This window comes from Eumetopias jubatus, unplaced genomic scaffold, assembly GCF_037043125.1.
Source record: "Eumetopias jubatus isolate StellerSeaLion01/CBP00866 unplaced genomic scaffold, mEumJub1_p1.0 scaffold_2, whole genome shotgun sequence".
NCBI classification, from domain to species: domain Eukaryota; kingdom Metazoa; phylum Chordata; class Mammalia; order Carnivora; family Otariidae; genus Eumetopias; species Eumetopias jubatus.
The window spans coordinates 161,765,508-161,792,620 of record NW_028274808.1 but is presented as its reverse complement, the minus strand read 5'-3'; the positions used below and the strand labels follow the sequence as shown (position 1 = coordinate 161,792,620).

General features: G+C 39.7%; 1 protein-coding gene across 1 annotated transcript; it reads right to left on the bottom strand.

Moving 5' to 3' along the window:
- SGCB (sarcoglycan beta) lies at positions 1-17,262 on the bottom strand. Its single transcript, XM_028100502.2, has 6 exons — positions 17,204-17,262; positions 11,810-12,019; positions 7,781-7,966; positions 6,938-7,129; positions 6,496-6,627; positions 1-3,429 (listed from the first exon to the last, which is right to left on the bottom strand). Exons 1-6 carry the CDS (start codon positions 17,237-17,239, stop codon positions 3,226-3,228), a joined length of 960 nt encoding a protein of 319 aa, XP_027956303.1. The 5' UTR covers positions 17,240-17,262; the 3' UTR covers positions 1-3,225.
- Between the last annotated feature and the right edge of the window lie 9,851 nt (positions 17,263-27,113).

Genomic DNA, 27,113 nt, shown 5'->3' with positions numbered 1-27,113 from the left:
CAATTTACAGAATCTTTATTGTAAACAGAGATCATTAATAGTTATTACAAACTGAGTTAACTGAAACTCAGGGTAGCAATCCGAAACAGAGTTATAGGTTTTTGTAGGGCATAATTTGTAGTCTTTGCCTCCTCAACACTTTTTACAAGACCAGTGTTCTAACCCCCGAGCTATATGGCCTCGTGTCCTCAACACTTTTTAAAAGACTACCAAAATTATCAGCATTTCAACGGTCTCTTTTTTGTTAAGTTTAGCACCATAACGTTCTTAAGAAAACAATTCATTCAAAGCTAGGTAGAATTTCCACATTTCATCAACAGAAGTATCACACAAAATTTATTTTTTTCATAATGCAAAAAGAATACAAATAAGGATATTTTTAAATCTTGCAGATTATATATAGGCAGACCCCACCTTGTGTTGTTTGCATTTCCCTAGCTGCCCATTGGACGGTTTCTGAAATACTTTGCTTTTATTTCATTTGTCTCCCTTGCCATTGCAACCTATCTCTGAAGTACTGCGGTTATTTAAACAAGCATATCTACCCCCCTCTCCTGAGAGCCTGTCTTTACTTTATCTACTTTCCTGAGTCGGCTGCTTTTTCCATCAGTGCTCAATGCAGGGGATGAACCACCAGAAGAAAGAGGCAAAGTTAACATTTCGGTTTTTGAAAATTACCATCTGGTGGTGAGAATGAGGAGCTGAAGCTTTACCATTATGCAAAACAGATCACAAGTGAAATGGACGGTTTGTTCTTGATCTCATTTCCAGTGAGTTTTCCAGGTCTACATCTCAGTGAAAAGGCAAGGGCTACCGGCTACCTGCAAAGTGTCCTAAAATACCATACCTGTTACCTTTACAATCAGTTCTATAAAAACATTAAAATATCCTCTCATGTTAAAAGCACTTAATGGAGATGTATCAAAAACACAAGTATTTTTCAAGGACGAGTAAAAATAGATTGCTTTGTGAATTATATTCAATAAATAATACTTCGTAATGTAGTGTTTTGTGATTTTTGCAAAAATATTTAAAGAGACTTTCAAAACAAATCTAAATAGAGCAGACAAGTAAAGAATGTAAAATTAAAATATACTAAGCATCTGAATGAAAATTCCAATGGATTTTTCTGAACATCATTCAAATATGAAATGACACTGAATATATTCAAATAAGATCTGAATATCACAACAATAACACTCAGAGGTCATAAAGTACACTTTTTGGCTGATGGGCATTAAGGAGGGCACGTGATGTGATGAGCAATGGGTGTTATATGCAACTGATAAATTATTAAACAATACAACTGAAACTAATGATGTACTATAAGTTGGCTAAATGAATTTAAATAAAAAAATAAAGTTCACTTTTTTCCTTCATTTAAAAACTGCACTCCATATTATATAGTAAGTCGATATCTTTTAGTATACTTTAATGACTTCATAATCTCTAAGGCATGTGGTTCTTCTATCAGAGAGAACTGTGACTAGATTGAATGCAAATTGTTTTTTGTCTTGATTTTCTTATCTACACAGTTCAAAGTGACCACGAGAGAATGCTGTTCTACTTGAATGCAGAGTGGGGCTTATGATTTATCTCTACTGTTTATTTTACAGCAAACTATTTTGAAAACTCAGCCCCTGATGCTCTGTGTGTAATTAATAATACCAGAGTTCCTTTTAAGTCAAATATAAAATGCATTAAAAATCAACTGGCTTGAGGGTTGTAAATCACTACAATGGGATTGTGATATGAGGAGCAGAGATCAGTTCTCATACTTACTCAAAAGTTACTTAAAGATTAATTTTCTGTATCAGCATCCGTTACACCAGTGCGGCCCGACTTTGTTCAAGGCCTGGTGCACACTGCAATGGGTGCTATTTGAATGGCTCACTGGGGTGAACTACCAGCCATTCCCAGCCCAGGGACTTGCCTGGGGCCATGGCCTCCCACTTCTCACTGTGTTGCCCTGAAGCCTGAGGGTATAAATAACTTAGTGACCCTTTTACCCAATTCAGGCATTCCCAGGTGCCAAGGCCCTTCAGTTATGACACTGCAGTAACCTCCAACTAGGCTAGTTTGACTTCTCTGTAGTATAATATTTTGGAATTGGCTTAAGCTAGTTTAAAACCTGACAGCAGTTGGCCATTTTTTTTTTTTTTGACATGAGATTGACTGGTTTTTTTTTAACTAGAGTAAGCATGGTTGTTTTATTGGATTCTTATCTGCTTAGGTAAGTTTGAATTAGTCTCTGTTCATTTTTCTAGAGTTTTAAATATTAAGACTTCAGTGCAGATAGTAAAAAGAACACGGTATTTGGAAGCAGGTACATTTAGGTTTGAATCACAAGCAAGTTCTAATCCCAATCCGGCCGGCTATTTCCTATGTGACATTCGGTAAGTTTCTTAACTTCTCTGATCCTCAGTTTCCTAAGGGGAAAAACTGGGATAATAACACCTACATCCAGAGCTGTGGTGAGAATCAGTGACATTACAGATGCAGTGCCTGGGACAGGGCCTAGGGTGTGTCAGATGCTCAGCTGTCATCAGGATTTAACAGTTTAAGCTGGGATGGTGTTTCAATTTCTACCACATTGTGAACACTTCGTACTCATCAATATTTAACAAATTCTGTTCTTTTAGAGTAAATTCCATTCTATTAGAGTATTTTCATCCTAACGCAAAACTAAGAAACCATAGTTTCTTACCAGCTTACATATGTGAAGTTCTTTAATGACTTCACTTGCATTGAGAATACAGCTGAAAATTAATGCACTAAAAATCTGTCTTTTCTCTTAGAAGCCCAAAGATGGAGCATGTAACATTTATTAATGGTGTACCTTTCAAACATCTTAAGTGGGTGTATCTCTCCATTAGTCACCAAAATTTACTTATATCGAGTCTAAACAGTTGCTTCACCCCTTTATCCTTTAGACAAGGAACAGCGGGATTTTAAAAATACTTCTTTAAAGATTAATTTTGCTTGTATTCACTTCTGATAATTACTTTAGAACTGTAATTTGAAGATCAGTGCAACTTAATGAAATGTATTAAAATTTAGGCTCTCTGAGAGCTCTTTTAAATATGGAGATTATATAATAGATACAGTAGTGCTCTGTAGATAAAATAAGAATTATTGCAAACTCTCTAAAAACATGACTTGCATGCACACTCTTAAAAAAAGTCAAGTCAAGATATGAACACATGGGTGAATTCCCGGGTTCTTCTAGTGAGTGTTTCCACAGGGGTTGTCTGAGATCTGGCAGCCCATGTTCTGGCCTGTTACTTGTACTTTGAAGAGCGTTCCATCCGCACACATACAGAGCTTGTAGCGCACCCAGTCGCCAGTCCCAAACTGGTCTCCACTGGAGGAACTAGGTAGGCGACTTGTGCTAACCATCACAGTTCCATTTAGGATGATGCTGTTTTCCTATTAGGAGAATAATGGTATGATTTATTTACCTCCACAAGTGGTGACAGAACAAAATTAATAAACAAAACTTAGAATATTAACAAGAAAAATAAGTAGTAAAAAACCGTAAAGTCATGACCAAAACCACAACAAAGAAAACAAAACCAATGTCAAGATTCAACTAGTGACCTCTTTAGTTCATAAAGTGTATCAATAGTTATAACACATTTTATTAAAATTTATCAAAATTCCTAAGTACATAAGACTGATACAGATAATTTTCATTTGTTACTTCCTAAGAGAGTTTTTACAAAGTTAGTGGCTGGTAGGTTTCTGATGATAAGAAGAAAAAGACTGTTTTTCTCCAACAGAAAATTAATTTTAATTTCTAATGTTTTTACACCACCACAAATAAAGATTCAAACCAGAGAATTCTGAAGACCAGGCACTCAAAGAAAACCACCTTGAGGTTCTCTTCTTCAAGCCCACTGTTTCAGGAACATTCTTGAACTGTAGGCCCTTTTTTTGGGGGAACTCCTAAGTCTGTCTCTCCCTTCTTTCTCCCCTCTTTCCTTTTCTTTTCACTCATTCAACAAATAATTATTCAATGTCTACTATGTGCTAGATACTATTTTAGGTGCTGAGGATATAGCAATCAACAGAGAGCTAAGTCTGAGTTCTCATACAGTTGACATTATCATGGGGAGGGGCAGACAATAAACACGTGAACAGGTAAAATAAATAAAACATCACTGGAGGAAAAAAGGTAAGTGGAGAGAGAGTGACCAGGCAGGGGCTCTATTTACAGAGGGTGGTCAGGGAAGGCCTCTCTGATAAGGTCACAGTGCAGTGGAAACTGGCTGCTATGAGTAAGCCATGTGGGCAACTGGGGAAGGGCCCTTTAGGCAGAGGACCCAATACATGCAAAGGCCCCCGTGTGAAGATGTGCTATGTGTTCGAGGAACCCATAGAAGCCAGTGCGGCTAGAGCAGAGAGCACAAGGGAGTCGACTGGTAGATGAGTCAAAGAAATAACTCAGGGCCAGACATGTTAGGGAAGGGAATGGACTTTGAGTTTTATCCCCAATTAGATGAGAAGCCGTTTGGAGGGATCTGAATGTGGAAGTGATGTGATCTCTGAGAAAGGATCACTCCGGCTGCTGTATAGAGGACTGACTACAGGGGCGAATGAGGAAGCATTCACCATTTAGGAAGCTGTTCCAACAGTGCAGCAGGATGTGGTTGGTGGTTTATACCGTCGGTGGTGGTGGTGGAGGCAATGAGAAGCAGCCAGAAGTTAGAGCCAGAAGGCTTTTCTGATGGACTGATGGGCACCATTTAACAAGATGGGAACACTGAAAGAAAGGCATATCTGGGGAGAGAGGAAGGGTATGAAGATTTTAGACTTGTTGAATTTGAGATGCCTATTATGCACTGGAGTGGAGAAGGTACAAAGTCAGCTGGGTATGTGAGTCTTAGTTCAGAGGAGAGATTAAAGCAGGAGTTCCAAATTTGAGAGTCATCAGGTTATAGAAGGCATTCAAAGCAATAAGACAAAGTTGGGTTTGAAGAAATGGAAATAGCTAATTGACTATGTAGTGTTAGTATGCATATGGAATAAAGAGAATCCTTAAGTGATGAAATCTGAAATTTTGTTCCAATATTGCCATCTTGTGGTCATTTAACTTTCTTTAAATTGCTAGAGCAGTTATTCTTTAAATGCGTTTAATTGATAAAATTAAAACAAATTTTTTTAATAATTAGCTATACACTTAAAAACTAGCCACTGATATTAACTGGATTATAAAGCTAATTATCTTTTCAGTACTGGGGGCTTGTTTTTCTTTAACATGTGGAGAAACTGATATGTATGTATGTGTATTTCAAAGTATCTTAATGTTTCCCATATCAACAACAGACAGAATTTTCAGGTAGAAAGAAAGAAAAGATTTAGGTAACTTGCTAATGGCTATATGCAAATCTATCACACCTCTTGCTTCTTTGAGTTTCCAGTGCTGAGAAGAACAGCCCCACTATGACCGTTCTTCAACACTATTCTCTCAGAGGAATGGCTTCTTACTACAATACATGCAAAAAATACTCAGTATTGCTATTGAGTTTCTGGCAAGAAACACATTTATGTTTATCTTTATTATTTAGAAATTGTAATACGTGTTTTAGAGGAGAAAGCTATTTATGAAAATGGAAAGCTTAATTTTTTAAAGCTTTTTTCTAAATTAAATTAAATTTAAATAAAAGAAATAATTATTTTACAAGTCCTTAGGTTTAAGTTTATTTTTGTCATATATGATGCTTGGTAAAATAAATTTAATTAGCTTTAGTTAAGTGGCATATAGCAGGTGGCCAAAGACATTTTGAATAAATATGCTTTGATCAAAACTGTGAGCAGGTAAACCGTTTTTGGATTTCTGGCTCCCTTATATGAGATATGTTACCTACTGAAGTTCAGATATAATCTGTGAAGGACAAAGCTTCACTTTTCAATAGCTATAATAAAGGCAAAATCATTTTCCTTTGCAGTTAATAATAGATGGGTAAATAAAAACATTTTGTACATTTGCTAATTGATTTTCACATAGCTAGATATAAAACTCAGGAAAAGGCATGAAAAATCTTTAATTAAAAAAAACTCCAACAACTTCAGGGAATGGATACTTCCTATGATAATTCTTACTTTGAGAATTCTTCCAGAATTTTGGAAATTTATTTATTTTTGCCTTTTAAAATAATATAGGTATCATGTTATAAAAAATTGTTTTAGAAAACAAGAGGCAAGCAGAAAGAAAAATAAAATTATCTGTTATCCTGCTACCCATAGCCAACCACTGTTGACATTTTGGCATACCCTTCCAGGTTTCTAAAAATGTACATATGTATTGAAAAATGAAAATGAGATATTTCACAAACTGTAACTTTCTTTCACTTTAAAGTGCATTTTGAACATCTTTCCATGTCAAAAAATATACAACTACATTACCATTTTTAATAAGTGTATACTATTCCACATATAGATTTATGTGTCCAAGAATCTAATAATTCTCTAAAACTCTTAAGAAATACTCACTGCCTTTAACTCCATATTACCACCCATGTGAAATTCAATGGTTTTGCCCATAATGAATACACCTTCATTTCCACGCACGATGGCACGCCCGTCAACTTTTATATTTAAGTCACTAGTAGCATTGCTGGTAATCTGAAAATTAAAAAAAAAGGAATAAAAAGCATTTCTAAATTAAAGTGAGAATTATTATCAGACACAGAGGAACAGGAGTTTCAGCCATGGAATATGAAAGGCAAGTGTTTTCAGTCACGTTTTATAGGTGTTGAGATAGAGAGATGTGATTTGATAATGATCAGATGACAAATCTAGAATTAATCAATCCTCCCCACTATTCCAGAATTTATTCTTTCACATCACTATAAAACAGCAAAACTCCCCACCCGCTTTGTAACTTTAGACTGCAATTCTCTTCCATTAATAAAGTAAACAAAATAAATCATACCCTTTCAGTAGATGCTTTTTGAACATTCAAACTTTTCACTCCACTTGGCAAATGAAACTCATGAGTTTCATAGTCTGTGCTGAATAAGATATTCTGAGTCCTCGGGTCAAAAAATTGCATACCAATGTCACTTGTAATAGAAGTTTTGTTCTTTTCTACACTGAGCTTTGTTGTTCCTTGCTGAAAAACAATCTTCAGGAAAACACTTTATCATGAATATGTTTTCAAAGGAGACAGCATCCAAAATTCATCAAGAACATTATCAAAAACACTTTGTAATAATAGACTAACTTCAAATAATTTTAACTGCATCTGTCTGTCCCCTCTCTACTTGGGAAAAGAGTTCTTTCAAATGAGGGTTTATATGCTTGTTTGCTTATACTGCTCTGCACAAATCCATGGGTCACAACAGGACACATAGACAGACCTGGACCTAAGATGGACAGGGGGTGGTAAGATTACCTCCTTGAGGTTCTAGTCCATTGAAAACCTATGTTACGGCAGCCACCTGGCATGGGCTGCCACTGACCCGATTGGCATATTCCCTTCTAGACTCCCAGAAAGTACAGGGTATTCCAACCTGGGAAGGTGCTTTGTTTGCTGGTTACCTTGCATGGAGGAGAAAGAGAACACTCTATTCTTAGAATAATTAATCTATTACAGAAAATGCTACTACCATATTAAGATATTAAGAAAGCATGTAATATTAACAGATTATAAGACCAGCATTATTAAATATGCTTGTGAATATTCTCTCAAGGAAAATACCCATTTCCAATAATCAACTCTAGGTTTTTACAAAGAATTTTTCTCTAATGTCCCTCAACTGATACGATAACTTACAGGCTGGTTGTTGCCAGTGATAACCAAGTTTTCATTTCGCCTTCCTCCTACGGTGCTCTTATAAAGGGGATGTATAACTCCCATGTCAGACACTTGCTTAAACCGAAGCAGGCCACTTTCATGAAACTCCATGCTGTCACAGCCATTTGGTCCGATGCGAATCACAGCCCAGATAACAAGTGTTATCTAAAAGAGAAAACAAGACCCCTGCTAATAGGTAGCATACATTTAACATAATTAGAAAACAAACAGAAAAGGTAATTGCCAAAGGATTAAACTTCCTTAAGATGTCTCATCAGTGATACGAACACATCAGTTGGTTTTCCACTTATAAATAAAACCCAGTTTATTTTTATCAAGGTATTACAGGCAAATAGCTAAAAGTCAAAAAGTGCTGAAAGAGCAGTTTCTTATTTCTTCTGCTCTCTCCACATCTTATCTGGTGACAGCCACTTGCAACAATTTTAGGTATTTCATTTAGAATTTATTCCAGATTTTTAAGTGATACATTATTTCTTCACTCATCAATTGGAGGTTTTATCTATTAATTTCCTCCTTTAGCAGATGAGAATTTATCTCATTTATATTTCTTCTCCCCCGGGTCCCATCTCAAGTGCTGGCAAGACCCAGGTTCAGTATTTTTAGTATTGCAATCGTGTAAGTACCGTTCACTGCTAAGCCAAATACTGTAACTAAGAGAGCACTTCCTTTCTTGTACTCTGCGTCTCTTGGAGTTTCATATTTGTCCTTCTTCAGCACTGGACCACATTTGCTTAGTTTCTTTGAAAACCCGACTAAATCTTTTCAAAACCTCCAATGTTTCTATAAAATGACACTCAGTAAAAGGTTCTCCGAATCCAAACCTCTCAGATAGTTTATTCTATGAGTTCTGTTTTTCTCTCTCAGGAAAGGTTGTTGGAACTCTGATCTTCTTGCTCCAATCCGGACTATTCCTCCTGGGTCTGCAACACAGCTGTTAACTGTGAACTTTTCCTTCGCTTTCATGCTGGAACTTCCTTCCGTCCTTCTCTTGCGTTGGATACCCAATTTCCTGCATCCCTACCTTCAGCTTTCTGGGAGTTAGTGCCTTCTTGCGGTGAGCACCTCCTCCAGTGGCCTCCTTAGAAGGAATCTATATGAAGGAAATTTTGAGTGTGCATGGTTAAAAAATGTCCACATAAGCCCTCACATTTGATTAATAGTCTAGCTTGATAGACATTTCTAGGTTTGGTGTTATTTTCTGAATTTTGAAGGCCCTTGCTGTCTTGCTGTCTGGTTTGTAGGGCTGCATTTGAGAGGTCCGACGCCTCTGATTTTGTATTCTTCATACATAACCTGTTTCTATTTTTCCTCTGGGAGATTTTAGGATCTTCTCTTTATCTCCGGTTTTCTTAAATTTCACAGGAACGGCCTTGGTGTGATTCTTTTTTTATGCATGCCACTGGACCCAGAACGGTAGTCTTCAATCTGTTCTAGGAAATTTTCTTGGTTCATTTATTTGATAACTTTCTCCCCAGTATTCTTTCTTATCTCTTTCTGAAACTCCTATTAACAGAATGTTACACTTCCTGGATTGATTCTTTAATTTTGTTGAGCTTTCTGGAAGGGTTCTTTTTCTTTATCTTCTAATCTCTTTCTCTCTCCATCTATCCATCCATTCTTATGTATTTCTACAAGTTCTTCCTTATTCTTTAATTGCTCCTTTTTAATGGCATGTTATTCTTGTTTCGTGGATGTCATAGTCTCTCATTTCTCTGAAAATACTGGTTTTAGCTTTTTAAGTTTTCTGTCATTCATTGTTTTTTCTCTATCTCCCTGAATTCCTATTTTCCCCATGGTTGGTGTGTTTTTGGTCTCCATCATTTTTCAATTCTGGGAGCTTCCCAAAAAATCCATTGATCCCTGGTGACTCAGTGTTCATATTTATCAGTGAGGTTTAAAGAAGTGCACAGAAAGTTCTATGTGTGGGGTGGGACTTGTGACAGGCTAAACAGTAAGAGATTAGGTGGCTTTTTCACTGGGACCTGCCAAGTGTCAGTATCTACAGGTTTTTTCTCCAGATGCTTCCGTTTCTCCAGAGCAGGCTATTTTCTCTCTCGCCTGGGGGACATAAGCCTGGCGCCAGGCAGCTGGAGACAGAGGCTGAGAAAAGAGCTAGAGATCTGGGAAATGGAGTCTCAGCACTCAGGATTCAGACTTCCCCACTTCCAGCATGGAAACCCATCCCTACCCTCTTCTGCGTAGCATCCTCAGACAGGAAGAATCCTCTCCCTTCTATAACGTACCGTGTGGGGTTAGGGGGCGAGGTTGCCTAACTGCTGGCTGGAAGGGACAGGAAGGCTCGGGATCTCATGGCTCCTTCTACAGGGTTCTCAAAAAGCTGTTTTCAGTTCCTGCCTCACTCCTGCTTTTCATGGTACTTGTATTTCCAATTCCTGATGATTCTGCATGGCACTTTCACCAACACACCCTGTAGCCCCATCCCCAACACAGAGAAGCAGTTTCTTCTCTGGTAAGTTAGCTGCCATTTCGCTTCCTGCTTTTTTGTCTTCTTATATAATGGTTTAGGATTTGGTTGCCTCTCACGTTCTTTCAAGATATTTCTGTTTCCTGACACTGTCACCTTTGGATGAGCTTTTTAAAGAGGAAGGGTATAAAAATGTCTTCATTTTGCCATCTTAATCAGAAGTTTCCAACAACAACAAATAAATGTATAAAATAAAATAAATTCAGAACATATGCTCCTAGTAAACTATTTACAGTTACCAGCTCTTTCCAACTTAAGGGAAGAATTAGACACAAATGTTTTGGATGTACATAAAATATAAAGGACTGGCTTAAAAGTATTAGAAGTCAAAAATAAAAATAAATGGAATCACTTCAGAACCACTGTAGCCCATGTTCATCAGTCATTAGTATACCAATAGCCACCCTCTGAATATGTCATCTACACACATGCCACAGGGGTGCAAGTTTAATCCTCAGATAGTTACAACCTTGGAGTAAGTCTTCTTCTTTAGAAAAGCAAGTATCTTTGGAAAAGGCAACATACCGGGTCTTCAGCACTTTAGTGTAAACTGGCCTACCAGATCCTTTCCTTCTTTGACAACAGAGACTTAAGACTACAAAACATTACCCTCTGCTGTCAAACAAGGATTTACAATTTTAAAATCTGGTTGAGGAGGTGAGACTAAATTTAGGCAAAGCTGACTGAAAACAGAAAGGATTATATTTTCTAGGAGAGGTGAAGGCAATAAAGTCATGATGGCAAAGGTCTCTTCTACCGAGCTGATTTTACCCTTTCAAAAGTCATGATGGCAAAGGTCTCTTCTACCGAGCTGACTTTACCCTTTCAAAAGTTAAAGGGAATATTCCATGCACATTTTCTTCTAAATAAAATTAATATGTGGTAATACTAGCATACTAGGTTTTTAAAATATATAACACATTTATGACAACTCAATAAGAAGAGGCACAGACTTATAAAATAAGTCACAGAGATGCAAAGTACGGCACAGGGAATATAGTCAATAACGTTGTAACAACACTATATGGTGACAGATGGTGACTACACTTACAGTGAGCACTGAGTAATGTACAGAACCGTCAAATCCCTTGTGTTGTACACCTGATACTAATAATAACACTGTATGTTAACCACACCTTAATAATAAGTAAAAAAAAAAAAGGCCAGCGGTCTTTTCTATAAGTGTGTAAAAGATGGAATCTCTTGTTGTTTTCAAAGTATATATCAGAAGAAGAAACATCTGATAAAATGCGCTCTTGAGTGTGAAATTTGGAAAGCAGGATTCTGTTAGACAATATTTTGGACAGTAAGCAAGTCAGGGGCTCTTTGTACACACTGTGAAGGGTAACTGCATCTAAAAAAACTTAATAAGGGATAAAACATGTACAGAAAAGCAGAAAGTAAGAGGGTTTCAAAAGAAAGTACAGAAACAAAGTCCATGATTTCACTAAAAAATTTCCCATGGTAATTAAAAACAAGAAAATTCTGTACCACATACTTACAATTAAATTGATGACAGCCAGGATAAACAAGAGGATAATGACACAGATGGCTAGACTGCCCTTTCTCCCTCTCAATCCTGTTTTATGGAGGCGATCTTCATCAATTGGAATGTATCCGGCTTTGAAATTACTGTTGTGCTCCTTATTGACGTTCCTTCTCTCGACAGCCTTCTCACGCATGGACTTCTTTACAGGACCATTGGAACTTTGCTAAAAACAAAATACAACACATTGGAACAGCCATACCCACTCTTTTCAATGCATTTATGAAGTGCAAATTCCTAATGAAAGAAAGCTGAACTGATTAGTGACATATTTTCCATGAATAAACTTTAAGTCATGCTGAGTTGTAGGCTCCAAGTCAGGACATTCGTATGCTTAGAGGGGGAGTGGAGAAGAACCTTTTAGTGTGACTCTTTGATAACACACTTCCACCCTTTGCTTTGAACAGTCCCAGTGTCCTTAAAGTGTACAGTTAGCTCCTCTGGGGGAAGAGTTGACATATACATTCCACAGTGGGTCATCTTTTTAACTAATGATTTACAGTGATTTGTTTCATTTCATATATAGATAGATAGATAGATAGATAGATATCATGTATATATATTTTTCATTTATAAGAAAAGAATTTGGAAAGGCTGACACACTTTGCTATTTATCACCCCAATTGGCTAAAGCTAACATTATCCTAGATCAGCAGTTTTCAAAGTATGGGCAGGGGAGACCGGGAGAAGCCCCCTGAACCCTTACAGGAGCCTAGAGAGTAAAAACTATGTTCAAACTAATACCAAGATGTTATTTACCTTTCTTACTCTCCTTCTCTCATGAATGTTCAGTGGAGTTTTCCAGAGGCTAAATGACTGTATGTGATGATATCAATGTTCTAAAGCTAACGGAATGTGTGCTTGTGTATTCCTGTGTTTCAAATTTTCTCAGGTTTAATTTTTAATATGGTAAATATCAATGAATATAACCCACATAAATAAAAGTTCTTTGGGATCCTCAGTTAACTTTTAAGGGCATAAAAATAACCTGAGACCAAAACGTTTGAGAACCTCTAACTTAGACTATGGGTGAAAAACACTTTTGGTAATACCTCATGAACACAAAATGGGTAGAAGTGGATACTGCCCAACTTACATATATTTTAGAGCTCTGAGAAAACTTATTTATTGAGTAGGCATTTGTTAAATATTTTATGCTTAAACACTAATACCACAAATAGGAATACTAAAGAAATATAAGACAGGATCCTTATTCTCTAGCTATTACAAATGTGATTTGGGTATAAAATAGTTAGCAATGCAATAATGGATTCTGTGTGTTCAGGTGCCAGAATCAGTAGTATGGCCAACATATGCTGTGGAGTTCAACGGGAGGAGACACAGGATGGCTTTGCACTTGTTTTCAAGGAAACAGGAAGTAGGTGGGTCAGAGCCGGCAACGCAGGGAGAAGTAAGGCAGGTTGAGAAAATTCTTGGACTGCCGGGTACAAATTCTAGTCTTTCTGTCTGTTTAACCGGGAGTCCCTGGAATGACATACATTTCAGGATGCTAAATGTGTAGGTGTTTGTAGGAGAGAGAGGAAACAGGACTACCAGTGAGTAGGCTGTTGGGGATGTTGTTGTAATGGAGGTTTGAGGTAACGAGGTAACGAGGGCTTCAACTCAGGGGGGACGAGAAAGGATAGGTTAAAAACATACTTCGTGAGAGGAGCTGACTGAATTTGCAGCCAGCTTCAAAGAATCTCATGTTTACTGAATGGTGACTAGCTAAATATGGGGAATGGAGGAGGGAGAAGATTCTACATATGTTGAACTTAAACTAAATGAGAAATAACCACATGACTCAAAGGCAAGGGGAAGGATGGAATGGGTATTAGATCAGTCAGGACTAGAGATACAGATTTGAGAGTCCCTAGCCTCTAGGTAAATTAAATCCATGATAATGCATCAGTTTACTGTGAAAAACAGCATACAGGAAAGAGAACAAAGGGCCAAGGACACAGTCTTGGGAAAATTTAAATGTGCAGCTACAGTAGAAAATGAGAAATACAAAGAATAGTAAGAAAACCAAGAATGTGCAGTGTTGCTGAACTTGCTTTGCCGAGAAGTGTTCTATAACCTTCAAAGATGAACTCTGAGTAGCAAATTGGTAAGCCGGACACAGTCCGAAAAGATGCCACATGTATACATCTATTTTCCAGTCCAGAAAGAGAAAAGAGGAAAAATGTAGCTAAAGAATTATGTACTGTCAGAGGAAAACTGTGCCTTTGTTGTTGCTGTTAGTAACCATCACCACCCCCCAATTTGGGGAAAGACTTGTATGTTTGATGGCAGAGGGAAAGATGCCAAGAGGGGCAAAGACCAAAGATCTCACAATAGGGCAGGATAATGTACGAAATGAGACCCTCTAGGAGGCAGGAAAGAAAGTGATACAGAATAAATGAGAAAAGAATAAGCTTTAAGGAAAGGCTCCCACTTCAATGAAACAGTTCACACCCAGGAGAGAAAACATTCTTTTTCTTTGGGATGTGGAAGGCAAGGCCATCTGCCAAGAAAGAGTGCAGAAGGCTACTGGAATCTTATCATGGTGGCGGAGGTAGCAGGCTGGTTAAGGGCTTATGGAAAATAGAAAGAGACGTGAATAATCATTGTGAGTAATGCAGCAGATACAATTTTTGTAATTCCACAAAGCAGTAAAGAAGGCTCTATAGAAGATAATTCAATCTACTCACCAGATTTTTCACAAAACAGGTTGTTGAGTGTTATGTAGGTTGTGTGTCTGCATGAGGTACATCTGTGAGGGTACAGTGATACTGCTGAGTTCCTAGAGTGGAATATGCATTTTGATACTTTTTGGCTGAAGGTATAGAATACCTTAAGGGAGGTACGCTTTCCTCTAATTTTCACAGACGCAGTATGGGCAATTTAAAAATCAGGGCTTGAATAAAGGTCTACATAAAAGAGAGACAGGACAAAATTGATCCCTCCTGGGATACATTCTTTTCTCTGCCAATTCGTGTACATTATTATTCAGTTTGATACATTTATAACTTATTGAAGAGTTACTATATGCCAAATGCCTCAGATCACCAAGACAAGCCAGACATAGCACCTACCCTCAGTGAACTTCCTTACAGGCCAGGAGAGTAGACAGGCCGGGTCACTAACAATGGCAGTTTAACATGGTAAATGCAGTGGTAGCAAATGCACAGAATACTGAAAGGGTACAGAAGAGGAATGTAGCTCTACCTAGCAAGCAGGTGCATCAGGGGAAGGTTTTTAAGAAAGGCTGAGATTTCATTTGAATCTTGGGAGGATAAATAGGAGTTAGCCAGGCAAAAGCACAGAGAAAGGCATTCCAGGCAGAGGGAAGAGCATGGAAACTTTGAGTACAAGTCATCTCAGTGTGAAATCAATTTTGGTAGTTTCTGTGGATGGTGAAAAGGATGAATATTGAAATGGGGCAAAAAATAAGGTCAGAAATATGGTTAGGGGCCAGTAAATGAACAGACATAAGTACTCGAATTGTCAAGAACAATGGACTTTATCCCGAAGGTGATGGGGGAACTACCGATAATTTAAAATGGGTTAGTGATACAATCAGATTTGCATTACAGCAAAATCTAAGTCATGTACCAAAATGAGATGAACTGGAACAGAAGAGTTTAGAGATGAAGATATCAACAGCAGGTTTATCTAACAGTCCGAAGGAGGGCTTGACTGAGCTTTAGATGAAGAGAAGATGGGGAGAGGCATTAAGAGGAAGAACTACAGAACCTGGTGATTGATTGGCTGTGAGTGTGACCCAGAGGAGATCTAAGATGACTCCCAGCTAGAGACCTGCTAACAAAATGTGTGGAGTCTGGACGAAAAAGAAAATGTGAAGCCCTTTGCAAATATCACACCTGGGACAGCAGAAATGAAACCAAGTGTGGGTCCCTTCTGAGCTCCCTTAAGCTGGTCCGGCTCTCAAGTTTCTAGCTAGGTTAACCAAGTGAATGGATGGTTGTAACCCTTTTAACGGTAAATATGATGCAATCCAGTTTTGTACATTTTTGAGTTTGGGGTACCTGTGGAAAATTCAGTTCAGGCTGGAGACACAAATGTTTAACTCTGAAGTGGAAACTAAGGAATGGACCAGATTGCCCAGTTTATGTGTAAAGCAAGAATAGAACCTTGGTGGAGCCTCCAGAGCATCAATAGGTGATGCGGATGAAAAAAAGAACCATCTAAAACAAGAGCTGGTAGAAAATCAGGAAAACCAAAAAACAATTTTAATCTCAACAACTCCAACAAGTTTTGTCTCCTTTTACTTTCACTCATTCCTTTAGATTTTATTTTATTGTTATGATCTGTAGCTTGCCACCTTCGCTGATTTCTCTGCAATTATTTGGCAGTCTGACTTTAAGTTCCTTGAAGGTGGATTTCAAGTCTTTTTTATGTCCTTTAGAAGGACTGTTCCAGTGATATATAAAGCAAATACGGCGTTAAGAAAGTCTTTTCTGAGAACAGCATGCTGGCAACTTGACTTACATTTATTTTTTCAACAACGTTGCAGAATGAGACTTTCTCAAAGGAAACTATCCTATCATAGTTTTCTAAAGGGAAATAACAGTTAAGGGAAAAAGTGACTATGAAAATTATTTTTATTACAACAAAATACCCTAGCAACTATAGATATGTATATGTAACACATGCATGCCTGTGTATGCATATTCATAGCTTGCTTTTGGGGGAAAATGGTCTTTTAAACTACTCTAAGGTACAAGTTTACAATGCAGATCAGGAAATACTTGATAAAGCATTAAAAAAATAATTTTAAACCAACTGCACAGGAGGCAGTTTTAAACTGGTGACCAAATTTCCAAAACCAAAGCGGGAGGAGAACCTGATGCCTGCATATCGGGGATGGCAGGCACAAGCAGTGGCCCCAAGCTGACATGCAGGCAACAGCGGACTGGTTCTTGGCTGGTGTCAGAGGAGCCTCCCCCAGGGGCTGAGGCTATTTTTACCAGCATCTTTGCTGGCCACCGAAGCGGGCACGTCCCTGGCACGTCCTGGCGCAGGCTCCCGGCTGCCACGGCCGCCTCCCCGCCCCTCAGGCGGCGACCCCTTCTCAGCCCGATCAAGGGGCAGTCGGCCAGGCCGAGAGCCGCCGCCTGCTTCCTCTCATCGACCCGGAGCCCCTGCCCGCAGTGCCGCCCGGCCCTCGCCAGCATCCCGGGCTGCGGACAGCTCCTCCCGCCCGCTCCGCCCCCCCCCCCCCCCGGAGCCCGGCCCGCGGCCCCCGCGGCCCGGCCTCCGCCGGCCGGCCTCACGCCGTACCCCACCGGCGGGACCCCGGCCTCCCCGGGCCCTCCTGTCCCTGGCCGCGGCGGGGCTCCCAGACCTGCTCAGCCGCCGCCGCCGCCGCCGCTGCCGCCATCTTCCCGCGCCCGGCGCCGCCGCCCTCCCCGCCGCACCCAGCGCGCCTGCGCCTGCGCCCTGGCCCGGTGGGGGGGGCGCCGCTCGCCGCACCGCCCCCCCCCCCGCAGCCCCGCCCCAGGGAAGGGAGGTTCTGTGTGAGGTGGGGGGTCAGCCGCTCCTGCATCCAGCGCTGTGGCCTCGGGGCGTGCCTTCCCGTCCAGCGGTGTTCATGCGAGCTCGGGCCGCTTCTGGATTCTCCCGAAAGGAGGACGCCTCTCCCTTCGCCCTCCATTCCCATCACGCAGGGCTAGTGCGGTCCCGAGCTGGGACGTCCTCCTTGCATCATGGCCCGGGGCCTCCCTGGCCAGGGTGGCAAGGGGGCGTTCTGGAGAGCATATAGGGACAGGGGTGGTGACAGTGTGCATGGAAGTTAACACGTTGCCAATTAGCCTGCTAAAATCTTGGAAACTGAGAGGCCTCAAGGAGGACAGAAAAGCACTTTAGGGAGGCTTCTTAACTTTGGAGGGCCTGTGAAGTCTGATGCTTTTTTCTGTGGTATTGGGGGTGTATTTTCCATTTAGTATTGGAGACAGTGTTGTCGATATACATCGTGGGGAACCCAACCTAACGGATACCCACTGCACACCGGGAATGTGCCGCCCAAATGTACAGGTAACTTGAATACACATTCCTTGTTCCTTGTTGTCAATAGAATCCAACGCTCTTCGTAGTTTTTTGGTTTTTGTTTTCAGTGCAGTGAAACTGAGGTGTAAGAACTGTTCCACAGGTAGCTGAAACTATTTCTAGAAAGCACCTTTGGGCCCCAGCGCTGCCTAAGTCAGCAGGAAACTGCAAAGAGACCAGCTGGCAAAAGCTTTCTTTCTCTAGGAACCAGGTCAGTTTTGCTTTTTTGATGACTGGGGCTGTTATTTCATGGCTCTGCTTGCTTTCCATCAGAACATTGCTGTGAAGTTGAAATTAGATCATCTGTTGCATGAGAAATCCCTCATAAACTTTCCCCTTCTCTCTGGATTTTGGCTAATGTCAGTAGCTCACTGGTCATCAATCTCTATATATCTTCTTTCCCAAATGCTAGAACCACTGACTCACATCTCTATGCTCAGTGCTGCTAGGATCTCTAGGACAAATCTGCATCTTAACCAGGACAACTGCAAATTGTAGCCCAAACTGTTGGGAGTCAGCAGTAAGTCTGTTAATACTCTGGCTCTGGTTTCATTTATTAACTCAGATAACTGGGCTTTTGACTGATCCTCAGTTCCTGTCTCCAGTTCTGGTCCTTACTTCCTATGCTTTGCCTCTTTTTCCTCTGCTTAGAAAGAGCTTCTCTTTTTCTCTCTGGCAAGCACACTCTATTCATCCTCCTAGAATCCATCCAAATGTCACATTCTCTCTAAAGCCTTCCCAGGCTCCCACAGCCAGTTTTTAGCTGGTCTGTCCCTTAACTCTGCTGTTTTTTGTAGTACATCATGTTGTGTTATATTTTATCTTGTTTACTTGTCTGATGTCACCTGAAAGATGGTGAGCTCTGTCAGGAAGGTTCATGTCTTACTTGTCCTTTTACCGGGAGTGCCTGGCAGAGCATAGAAACTTCATAAACATCTTAGAAATCTGCCTGATATCCCAGTTTTTAAGACTAGAAGCCCTGCCTTCATTTTGCTAACTTCTCTTTGACTTAGGTGGTGAGATACCTGATAATTGATTTTCTTGATGCCAAATGCCCCTTAGAGTCCAATTTTTTGACATGTTGGGCTTGAAGTGTGTGTTGGTTTGGAGTCCTCATTGCTGATCTCCATCTCTCTGACAGGACACCTCCCAGTTCTTCTTGTTGTCAATTGCTATAGTCTAAACACTCAGTATACTCACATAACCCCATCTTTAATGTGGGTCATTCCCAAATGTGTTATCTTCAAGCTTATTTTTTTTTTGAAATAATAGCATCTACCATATACCTGGGAATGAGACTTTAACTTCCCTGCCAGTTTTATAATAGGTCATATTATTCCCATTTTACAAATAAAGAAATCAAGACTCATAGAGGTTAAAAGACTAACCAAGTTTTCAACTAATATAGAGTCTGGATTGAACCTAGATCCTTCTGACTAGTTTTTGCTCTTTCTACAACATAACATAGTCTTTAATTCTGCATTTCCTTGTGCCTTTGGAAGTGCAAACCAAGCCTAGAGTACTAGTCAGATTATGAAGACAGTTATCCCTTCATTCACCTTATAAATGCATTGAATAGTGTCCCCCCCAGCAAAAATATATCCAAGTCCCAATCACCAGTACCTGCAAATGTGATGTTATTTGGAAATAGGGTCTTTGCAGATATAAATAAGTTAAATATCTCACGAGAGCTCACCCTGGATTTGGGTTGGGCTCTAAATCTCATGACTGGTGTCCTTAAAAGAGGAGGAGAGGACAAAGACACACACAGAAGAGAAGACAATGTGAAGGCAGAGGCAGAGGTTGGAGTAATGTTTCTACAAGGCAAGAAATGCTACAACTTGTCACCAGAAGCTAGGAGAGAGGCATGGATCAGATTCTCCCTAAGAGCTTCCAGAAGGAACTAACCCCGCTGATTTTCTGAATTCTAACCTCCAGAACTGTGAGAAAATAAATTTCTGTTGTTTGAAGCCATCAAATTTGTTACAGTAGCCCTTAGGAAACCAACACACACTTCAAGCCCAACACGTCAAAAAATTGGACTTAAAATCTTTCCTCCCCAATCTGCTCTTTGGGTGTTCCCTTAGTGAATGACACCACCATCCAGTCCGAAACCTTCAAAGTCATTCTATACTCTTTGTAGTGTGATCTTTCTAAAAATACAAACGCAATCATGACACTCTTCATCCTGAACTTGAAAATCCTCCAATAACTTTCACAATGAAAATTCTTTATATTAGCACATAAAGTTCTGTACTTTCTGGTCCCTGTCTACCTCTTTTTTAGCCTCATTCCCTGCCCCTTCTACAAACTCATCCTACACTCCAGCCATGTGTGGTATTTGCAGTTCCCATCTGTTTGCCTGAATGCATCAAGTTCTTAATGTCTCTGTGCTTTTGCAGATGTGGCTATTTCTCTATTTTATCTAGCTATTCTCCTCCTTGTCCGCCAAAACTCAGCTCAAGGGATATCTCTTCTGGGAAGCCCTTCTTTTTATTTTTTTATTTTTTTATTGTTATGTTAATCACCATACATTACATCATTAGTTTTTGATGTAGTGTTCCATGATTCATTGTTTGTGCATAACACCCAGTGCTCCACGCAGAACGTGCCCTCTTTAACACCCATCACCAGGCTAACCCAGCCCCCATCCCCCTCCCCTCTAGAAACCTCAGTTTGTTTTTCAGAGTCCATCGTCTCTCATGGTTCGTCTCCCCCTCCGACTTACTGCCCTTCATTCTTCCCCTCCTGCTATCTTCTTCTTTTTTTTTCTTAACATATATTGCATTATTTGTTTCAGAAGTACAGATCTGTGATTCAACAGTCTTGCACAATTCACAGCGCTCACCATAGCACATACCCTCCCCAATGTCTATCACCCAGCCACCCCATCCCTCCCACCCCCCACCACTCCAGCAACACTCAGTTTGTTTCCTGAGGTTAAAAATTCCTCATATCAGTGAGGCCATATGATACATGTCTTTCCCTGATTGACTTATTTCACTCAGCATAACACCCTCCAGTTCCATCCATGTCGTTGCAAATGGCAAGATCTCATTCCTTTTGATGGCTGCGTAATATTCCATTGTGTATATATACCACTTCTTCTTTATCCATTCATCTGTCGATGGATATCTTGGCTCTTTCCACAGTTTGGCTATTGTGGACATTGCTGCTATAAACATTGGGGTGCATGTACCCCTTTGGATCCCTACATTTGTATCTTTGTGGTAAATACCCAGTAGTGCAATTGCTGGATCATATGGTAGCTCTATTTTCAACTGTTTGAGGAACCTCCATACTGTTTTCCAGAGTGGTTGCACCAGCTTGCATTCCCACCAACAGTGTAGGAGGGTTCCCCTTTCTCCCCATCCCCGCCAACATCTGTCATTTCCTGACTTGTTAATTCTAGCCATTCTGACTGGTGTGAGGTGGTATCTCATTGAGGTTTTGATTTGGATTTCCCTGATGCCGAGCGATGCTGAGCACTTTTTCATGTGTCTGTTGGCCATTTGGATGTCTTCTTTGGAAAAATGTCTGTTCATGTCGTCTGCCCATTTTTTGATTGGATTATTTGTTCTTTGGGTGTTGAGTTTGATAAGTTCTTTATAGATTTTGGATACTAGCTGGGAAGCCCTTCCTAATTTTTTTCCTTATCACAAATTTCTGATTTCTGCAGCCCCCCAGTAATTGCGATTGCACTGATTTGCTATGATGACGCTTTGATACTTAATAATACACTATCTTGTGTTATTTTACTTTTCATGCATGTATAGTTTGCTCCAGAGTAGACTGTAAGTTCATTACAAAGCAGGGGGAATGTGTTACAACTTCTGTGCTCCTGAAAGTACTGGGAACCAAGTAAATAATAGGTACTTAATAACTGATGAATGAATATTGGATTAATTTTCTTCTATTGGGTAAAAAATATTACCGACATCTAAGTGTCTCTGACATATGTCCACTCTAATGCTCACCATGCATTACTCCAGAGAAGAACCTCATTAACTCTCAAATCTGTGTCTCGTACGAGCTCTTTCTGGGTCTAACACTGCTCCAAATTTCACCTCTTGGAGCACCAATATGATATAAAAAAGAGACTCAAACATATCATTTTTCTGTTTACAGCTCTTTGCTGCTTCCCCACTGCCTACAAAATCATGATCAACTTCTTTACCCTGATATACAAGACTTATCACAGTTGAACCCAGGACTATCTTCACAGTCTTGTCTCTGATTCCCTGAATACCCTACAGTCACCCTGGACTAGCATTCATCATTCTCTGCCTGTCCATGCAATTTCATGTGTCTTTGCTACTGTCCATTTTGTTCCATCATCTCTTCTCTTCCTGGTGAAACTCTTCTCCATCCTTCCAGATCTGGCTCTAAATGTCACTCTCTTCTACAACTTCCTTTGATCCGTTCTTCAGAGAGCTGGATGAGGAAGTAAGGGAAGGATCAGTCAGTATTTCATAGAATTTTATATTTACTATTGTAACTTGTCACATTGATCTATGGTTACATATCTCTCTTCTGAATAGATTATGAGATGCTAGGGAGCAGAGACCAAGTCTAATCCTGCCTTATGATTAAGGCAGATGTTTCTGTCACCTAGAAATTCAGTCAATGTTTATCAAATGTGATGAAAAAACCTATTTCAACGTCCTTTATTTTAGGGACTGCCCTCATGTGTCCCAAGTCCTCTCCTGGGATCTTTAAGGACATCTTACAGTGTAGATCACACCCAATGTACATTTGCAACACCTTAATGTATCCTAAGAGCACCCCTTCAATGGCCATTTTCAGAGCCAAGTATTTGCCATTGCATTTAGCTCCAGAGCTGAAAACATTGAGGGCAAGTATGCCTCAATATTCCATCACAATGGTAATGAAAACCTGTGTTGTGATAGGAGGAGTATCTGTGGCTCTCAAAAATCACAATAAATTGGCTCCCCCATTCTAATCTGTGTTTGCTACAAAAGCTCCATAGTTTATTTAGGTGCTAAGGTGATACAGTTGTGATAGATTAAAATCTTCCTCTTGTTTGTGTCACGTAACCAAGAAGAGGCATGAAATAATTTTATAGCAACATTCTGAACTGTTGCTGTGAGCAGGAAAGGCTTATTGGCACGACACAGGAAACAGCATCCCTGCTTTCTGTGCGATGGGGGAGCCTGCCTTCAGCTCAGATCCCAACCAATTGGTTCTTTCTCCAATGGGCAGTGGGTTTTTTTTTTTTTTTTTTTTTTGTCTCTTAAAATCTTTTCCTTTCCTGCAATGTAGCTGAGAATAAAAAGGACCTAATGAGGCTGATAAAATGAGTACAGGGAGCCCTCAGACTAGAGAACACGAAGTACGTGGACAAATGAGTGTTTTGCTACCTGTGAATGGAGACAAAGCACCTCAGCAAGACCACCAATGAAAACTGGATTTAAAGGAAGCTTCATGCAAGTGGGTGAGAAAAGGTTAAGAGATTTTCTTCAGATGGCACTAGGCCCTACCCTAAAGAAGGTCCTAACACAGGCAGCTGTTGGACGAGAATAGCACAGCTCACAGAAGAGGATCAGGGGTGCCTGTGAAAACATCCAAGCCACAGCTGGACAGAATATTCTTTCAGCCATGCTGGCTTAGGGTGGGCAACTGTCCTTAGTGAGGAAGAACTGAAAATGATGATGAGGATTCCACTGTATATCCTTGCAGTTTGTTGTATGTATTTATGTTTAATTTAGTGCAGCGTGGAATTCCATACAAACACACCTCTCACTACAGTGAGTGGGTTTCAGTGAATCTTTTGTTGGCTTCTTAAAATCTCCCCAGTTGACCAATGCAGGTAAAATTTAGAGTTAAGGACTCTAAAATTAAAGACTTTTCCTATTCCATCCAGATGTTTGTCACATGACACTTCTCTAGAACAAGTGGCTCCTGGCTGGGTGGTAGAATTATGATGCCATAAGAACCACCAACTGGCTATTAAAACTTTTGCTTTCTTTTGTCTCAACAGGATTATGACATCAGATATAAAGCAGCCAATCATCTCCTCCCTTCCTTCCTTCCTTTTTTTTTTTTAAGATTTATTTATTTTTTTGAGAGAGTGAGAATGAGAGAGAGAGAGAGAGTACATGAGAGCGGGGAGGGTCAGAGGGAGAAGCAGACTCCTCGCTGAGCAGGGAGCCCGATGTGGGACTCGATCCTGGGACCCCAGGATCATGACCCGAGCCGAGGGCAGTTGCTTAACCAACTGAGCCACCCAGGCGCCCATCTTTCCTTTTTTCTTTCACTTTTTATTAACAATTTGGCTCAGCAAACTTTTTTTTTAAAGATTTTTTTTTTATTTGCCAGAGCAGGGAGCCTGATGCAGGACTCGATTCCCAGGACCCTGGGATCATGACCTGAGCCAAAGCCAGATGCTTAACCGACTGAGCCTCCCAGGCACCCCAAGTTCAACAAGCTTTTTTTTTTTTAAAGATTTTATTTATTTATTTGAGAGAGAGAATGAGATAGAGAGACCATGAGAGGGGGGAGTCAGAGGGAGAAGCAGACTCCCTGCTGAACAGGGAGCCCAATGCGGGACTCGATCCCGGGACTCCAGGATCATGACCTGAGCCAAAGGCAGTCGCTTAACCAACTGAGCCACCCAGGCTCCTTCAACAAGCTTTTATAGAGGGCCTAGAGTGAGTCAGTTGCTATGCTGAGGAAAGATAAATAAACCTCTGTCCCTTTCTTCAAGAAGCTCACAAGCTCATACAGGAGGCAGACAAATAAGTTTAATATAGTGTGATAACTGCAACAATACGATCGTGTCCAAAAGTGAAAGAGAGAAAGCATAAAGAAGAACAGGTTTGGGTTCTGAGAGCCAGGGTGGGTGGAGGGAGTTAGGAAGATTTTGTCAGTTTCAGTTGGGCTTAAATTTATTAAAAGTGCAACTATAGAGAAACCCCTTGCTTATGTCCTGGAGGTTAGGTGTATTAGTTATTCCAGCAAGCCTGCAGAATAAATTGTACTCAAGAAAAATGCTCTACTTTTGGTGATTGACTAATGGTCTCAGAATCAAGACTTGACACAAGCTGAACTGTGAACCAAAAATTGAAAATAAGGTGATGGTTGAGAAATAAATTGAAATAAAGGGCAAGATTTGCTCAATCTGAACCACAACCAGTATGTTAAAAAGAAACAAATGAAACAATAGCATTAAAGAATGTCAGAACTGCAAGAGATCTTAGAGCTGATCTAGTCTATGTTTTTCATTATGTAGGTGGAAAAAATTGAAGCTCAGGGTGATTAAAGACTTATGTAAAGTCACAAGAAGCCACTGATTGGCAGAGGGTGAGATAAAGGGCGCGTGTCCATCATGATCCAAGTTTATTGTTCTTTCAACTTCTTCAACATGCCTGATAGTGTACCATGCAAGAAAAATTTGATTTTATCTTTTCTTTCCAAATAATTGCCTAGTGATAATATCCTAAAATAATTAAATTGAGACAAAATTAAAATACTGTCCGAATAGAGCCTTTACTAATCTGTTTTTGTCCGTATGTATAAAAAAGTAGTCTTTAAAAATTGAATCTCAACCTTGTTGGCTGCACACTTGTAATATGAAGCATATGGATTCTTCTTTCATCAGCAACACAAACTATTTGCACTCCAGGCTCCAGCTCTCTCTTAAATTAATTGCTATCCAGCACTCATCAAAAGCCCTGTGGAGGGGATCATTATGAAGGGCACTTACAAGGATGTCCGCTTCTTCCTACAGGTATGGAAGTTCTAAGCTTGTATCAGGTAGCATCACCAGAGAGCTAAGAAATGCCGAGTCAGTTGCTTGGCCCTCTCTGATGACATGAGTTCTAGTGTTACCCCTTTGGCATTGATCAAAGGTGACCGCAAGAAACAATCATGTCAAGATTGTTTCTATATTTTCTAAAAAAAGTGGGGGACGTATTAAAGACACCATCATCTGCGTTGTTCTAGGCTCTTTGGAAAAGCATAAGCATATTTTGTGATTGGTACCAGGAAAATGTGTTCCATTCAAAGAAGTGGAATGTATACTTCTAAACTCAAATAATAATAATAATCATGAAAGTCATTTTCCTTTCTGCGTTGGCTTCCACAAGGTACAGATTAAATGTTAAATGAAGCTCAATCTTTGTACATAGGCTTAAAACGGGGGCATATTTGCTTTTTCCACTAAAAAAGTATTTCTAATCTAACAATGATATTTTCTACAAGTCTCTTACTGTAAGTTATCTCAGATCCTCTTTTGGAAGTAGTGGGGAGTAAATAATGAATAAATACATAAAACACTTGCTTTGTTTTGAGTCATTGATGACTATGCTGCTTTGCTAGTGGTAAACGTGAGTTTCCTGCTACACACAGCGCATGCTCCGGAGTTCTGGGGAAACTAAGAGGTACCCAAAACACTGCAGGCCGTAAGGGTCTTGAATCCAGCCGTGGGGCTAGAGCATATGTAGACATAAACAATATCAGGTGGCAAATTCTAAAGTGATTTCAAAGATCCATTCTCTCTTAAGACTAGAAGACTATTAAATTAGTAATTTGGACATTTGGTCAAAGCACATTCTGTTTTGAATCAGCTTAATATTGTTATTTTGGCTAACATTTTTCTGAAGGTGGTATAATTCTTTGGGTAACTCTGCTTCTGAATAAGTTTTCATAAAAGCAATCAGTATTCATGGTAGAAATTCGGAAAATCAAAAAAGTATAAAGGAGCAAATTAAAATAACATATAATCACACTTTGAGTTTATATTGTATAACACAATATAGATAATTTAGTGTCCCTGCTTTTTCACTTAATATAGTAAGAATTCCTAGACAATAGATATTCTTCAGTAACAAGATTTCTATTGTGCAACTTTTCATTGAAGGATTTGCTCAACCATCACCTTATTGTTGGAGATTTAGATTGTTTCCAACCTAGTTATCTCTATTAAATGTAGTATTGTGATCTACATTGTAGTAATAATGATCATGCATTTGTGAAGCCCTGTGCCAAGCACTGTGTTAAACACATCACACAAATTTTTTTATTTAGTCTCATAATAATCCTGTGAAGAACTGTTGTTCCTTGTTTATAGATAGTGTAAACAAGGAGTAGCAGTTAAAGAGCCCACAGCAAGGAAGAGGATTTAACCCCTAATCTAACATAAGCAAATATTCCAACTTGTTTTTTATGAATAAGTAAATAGGACTGCT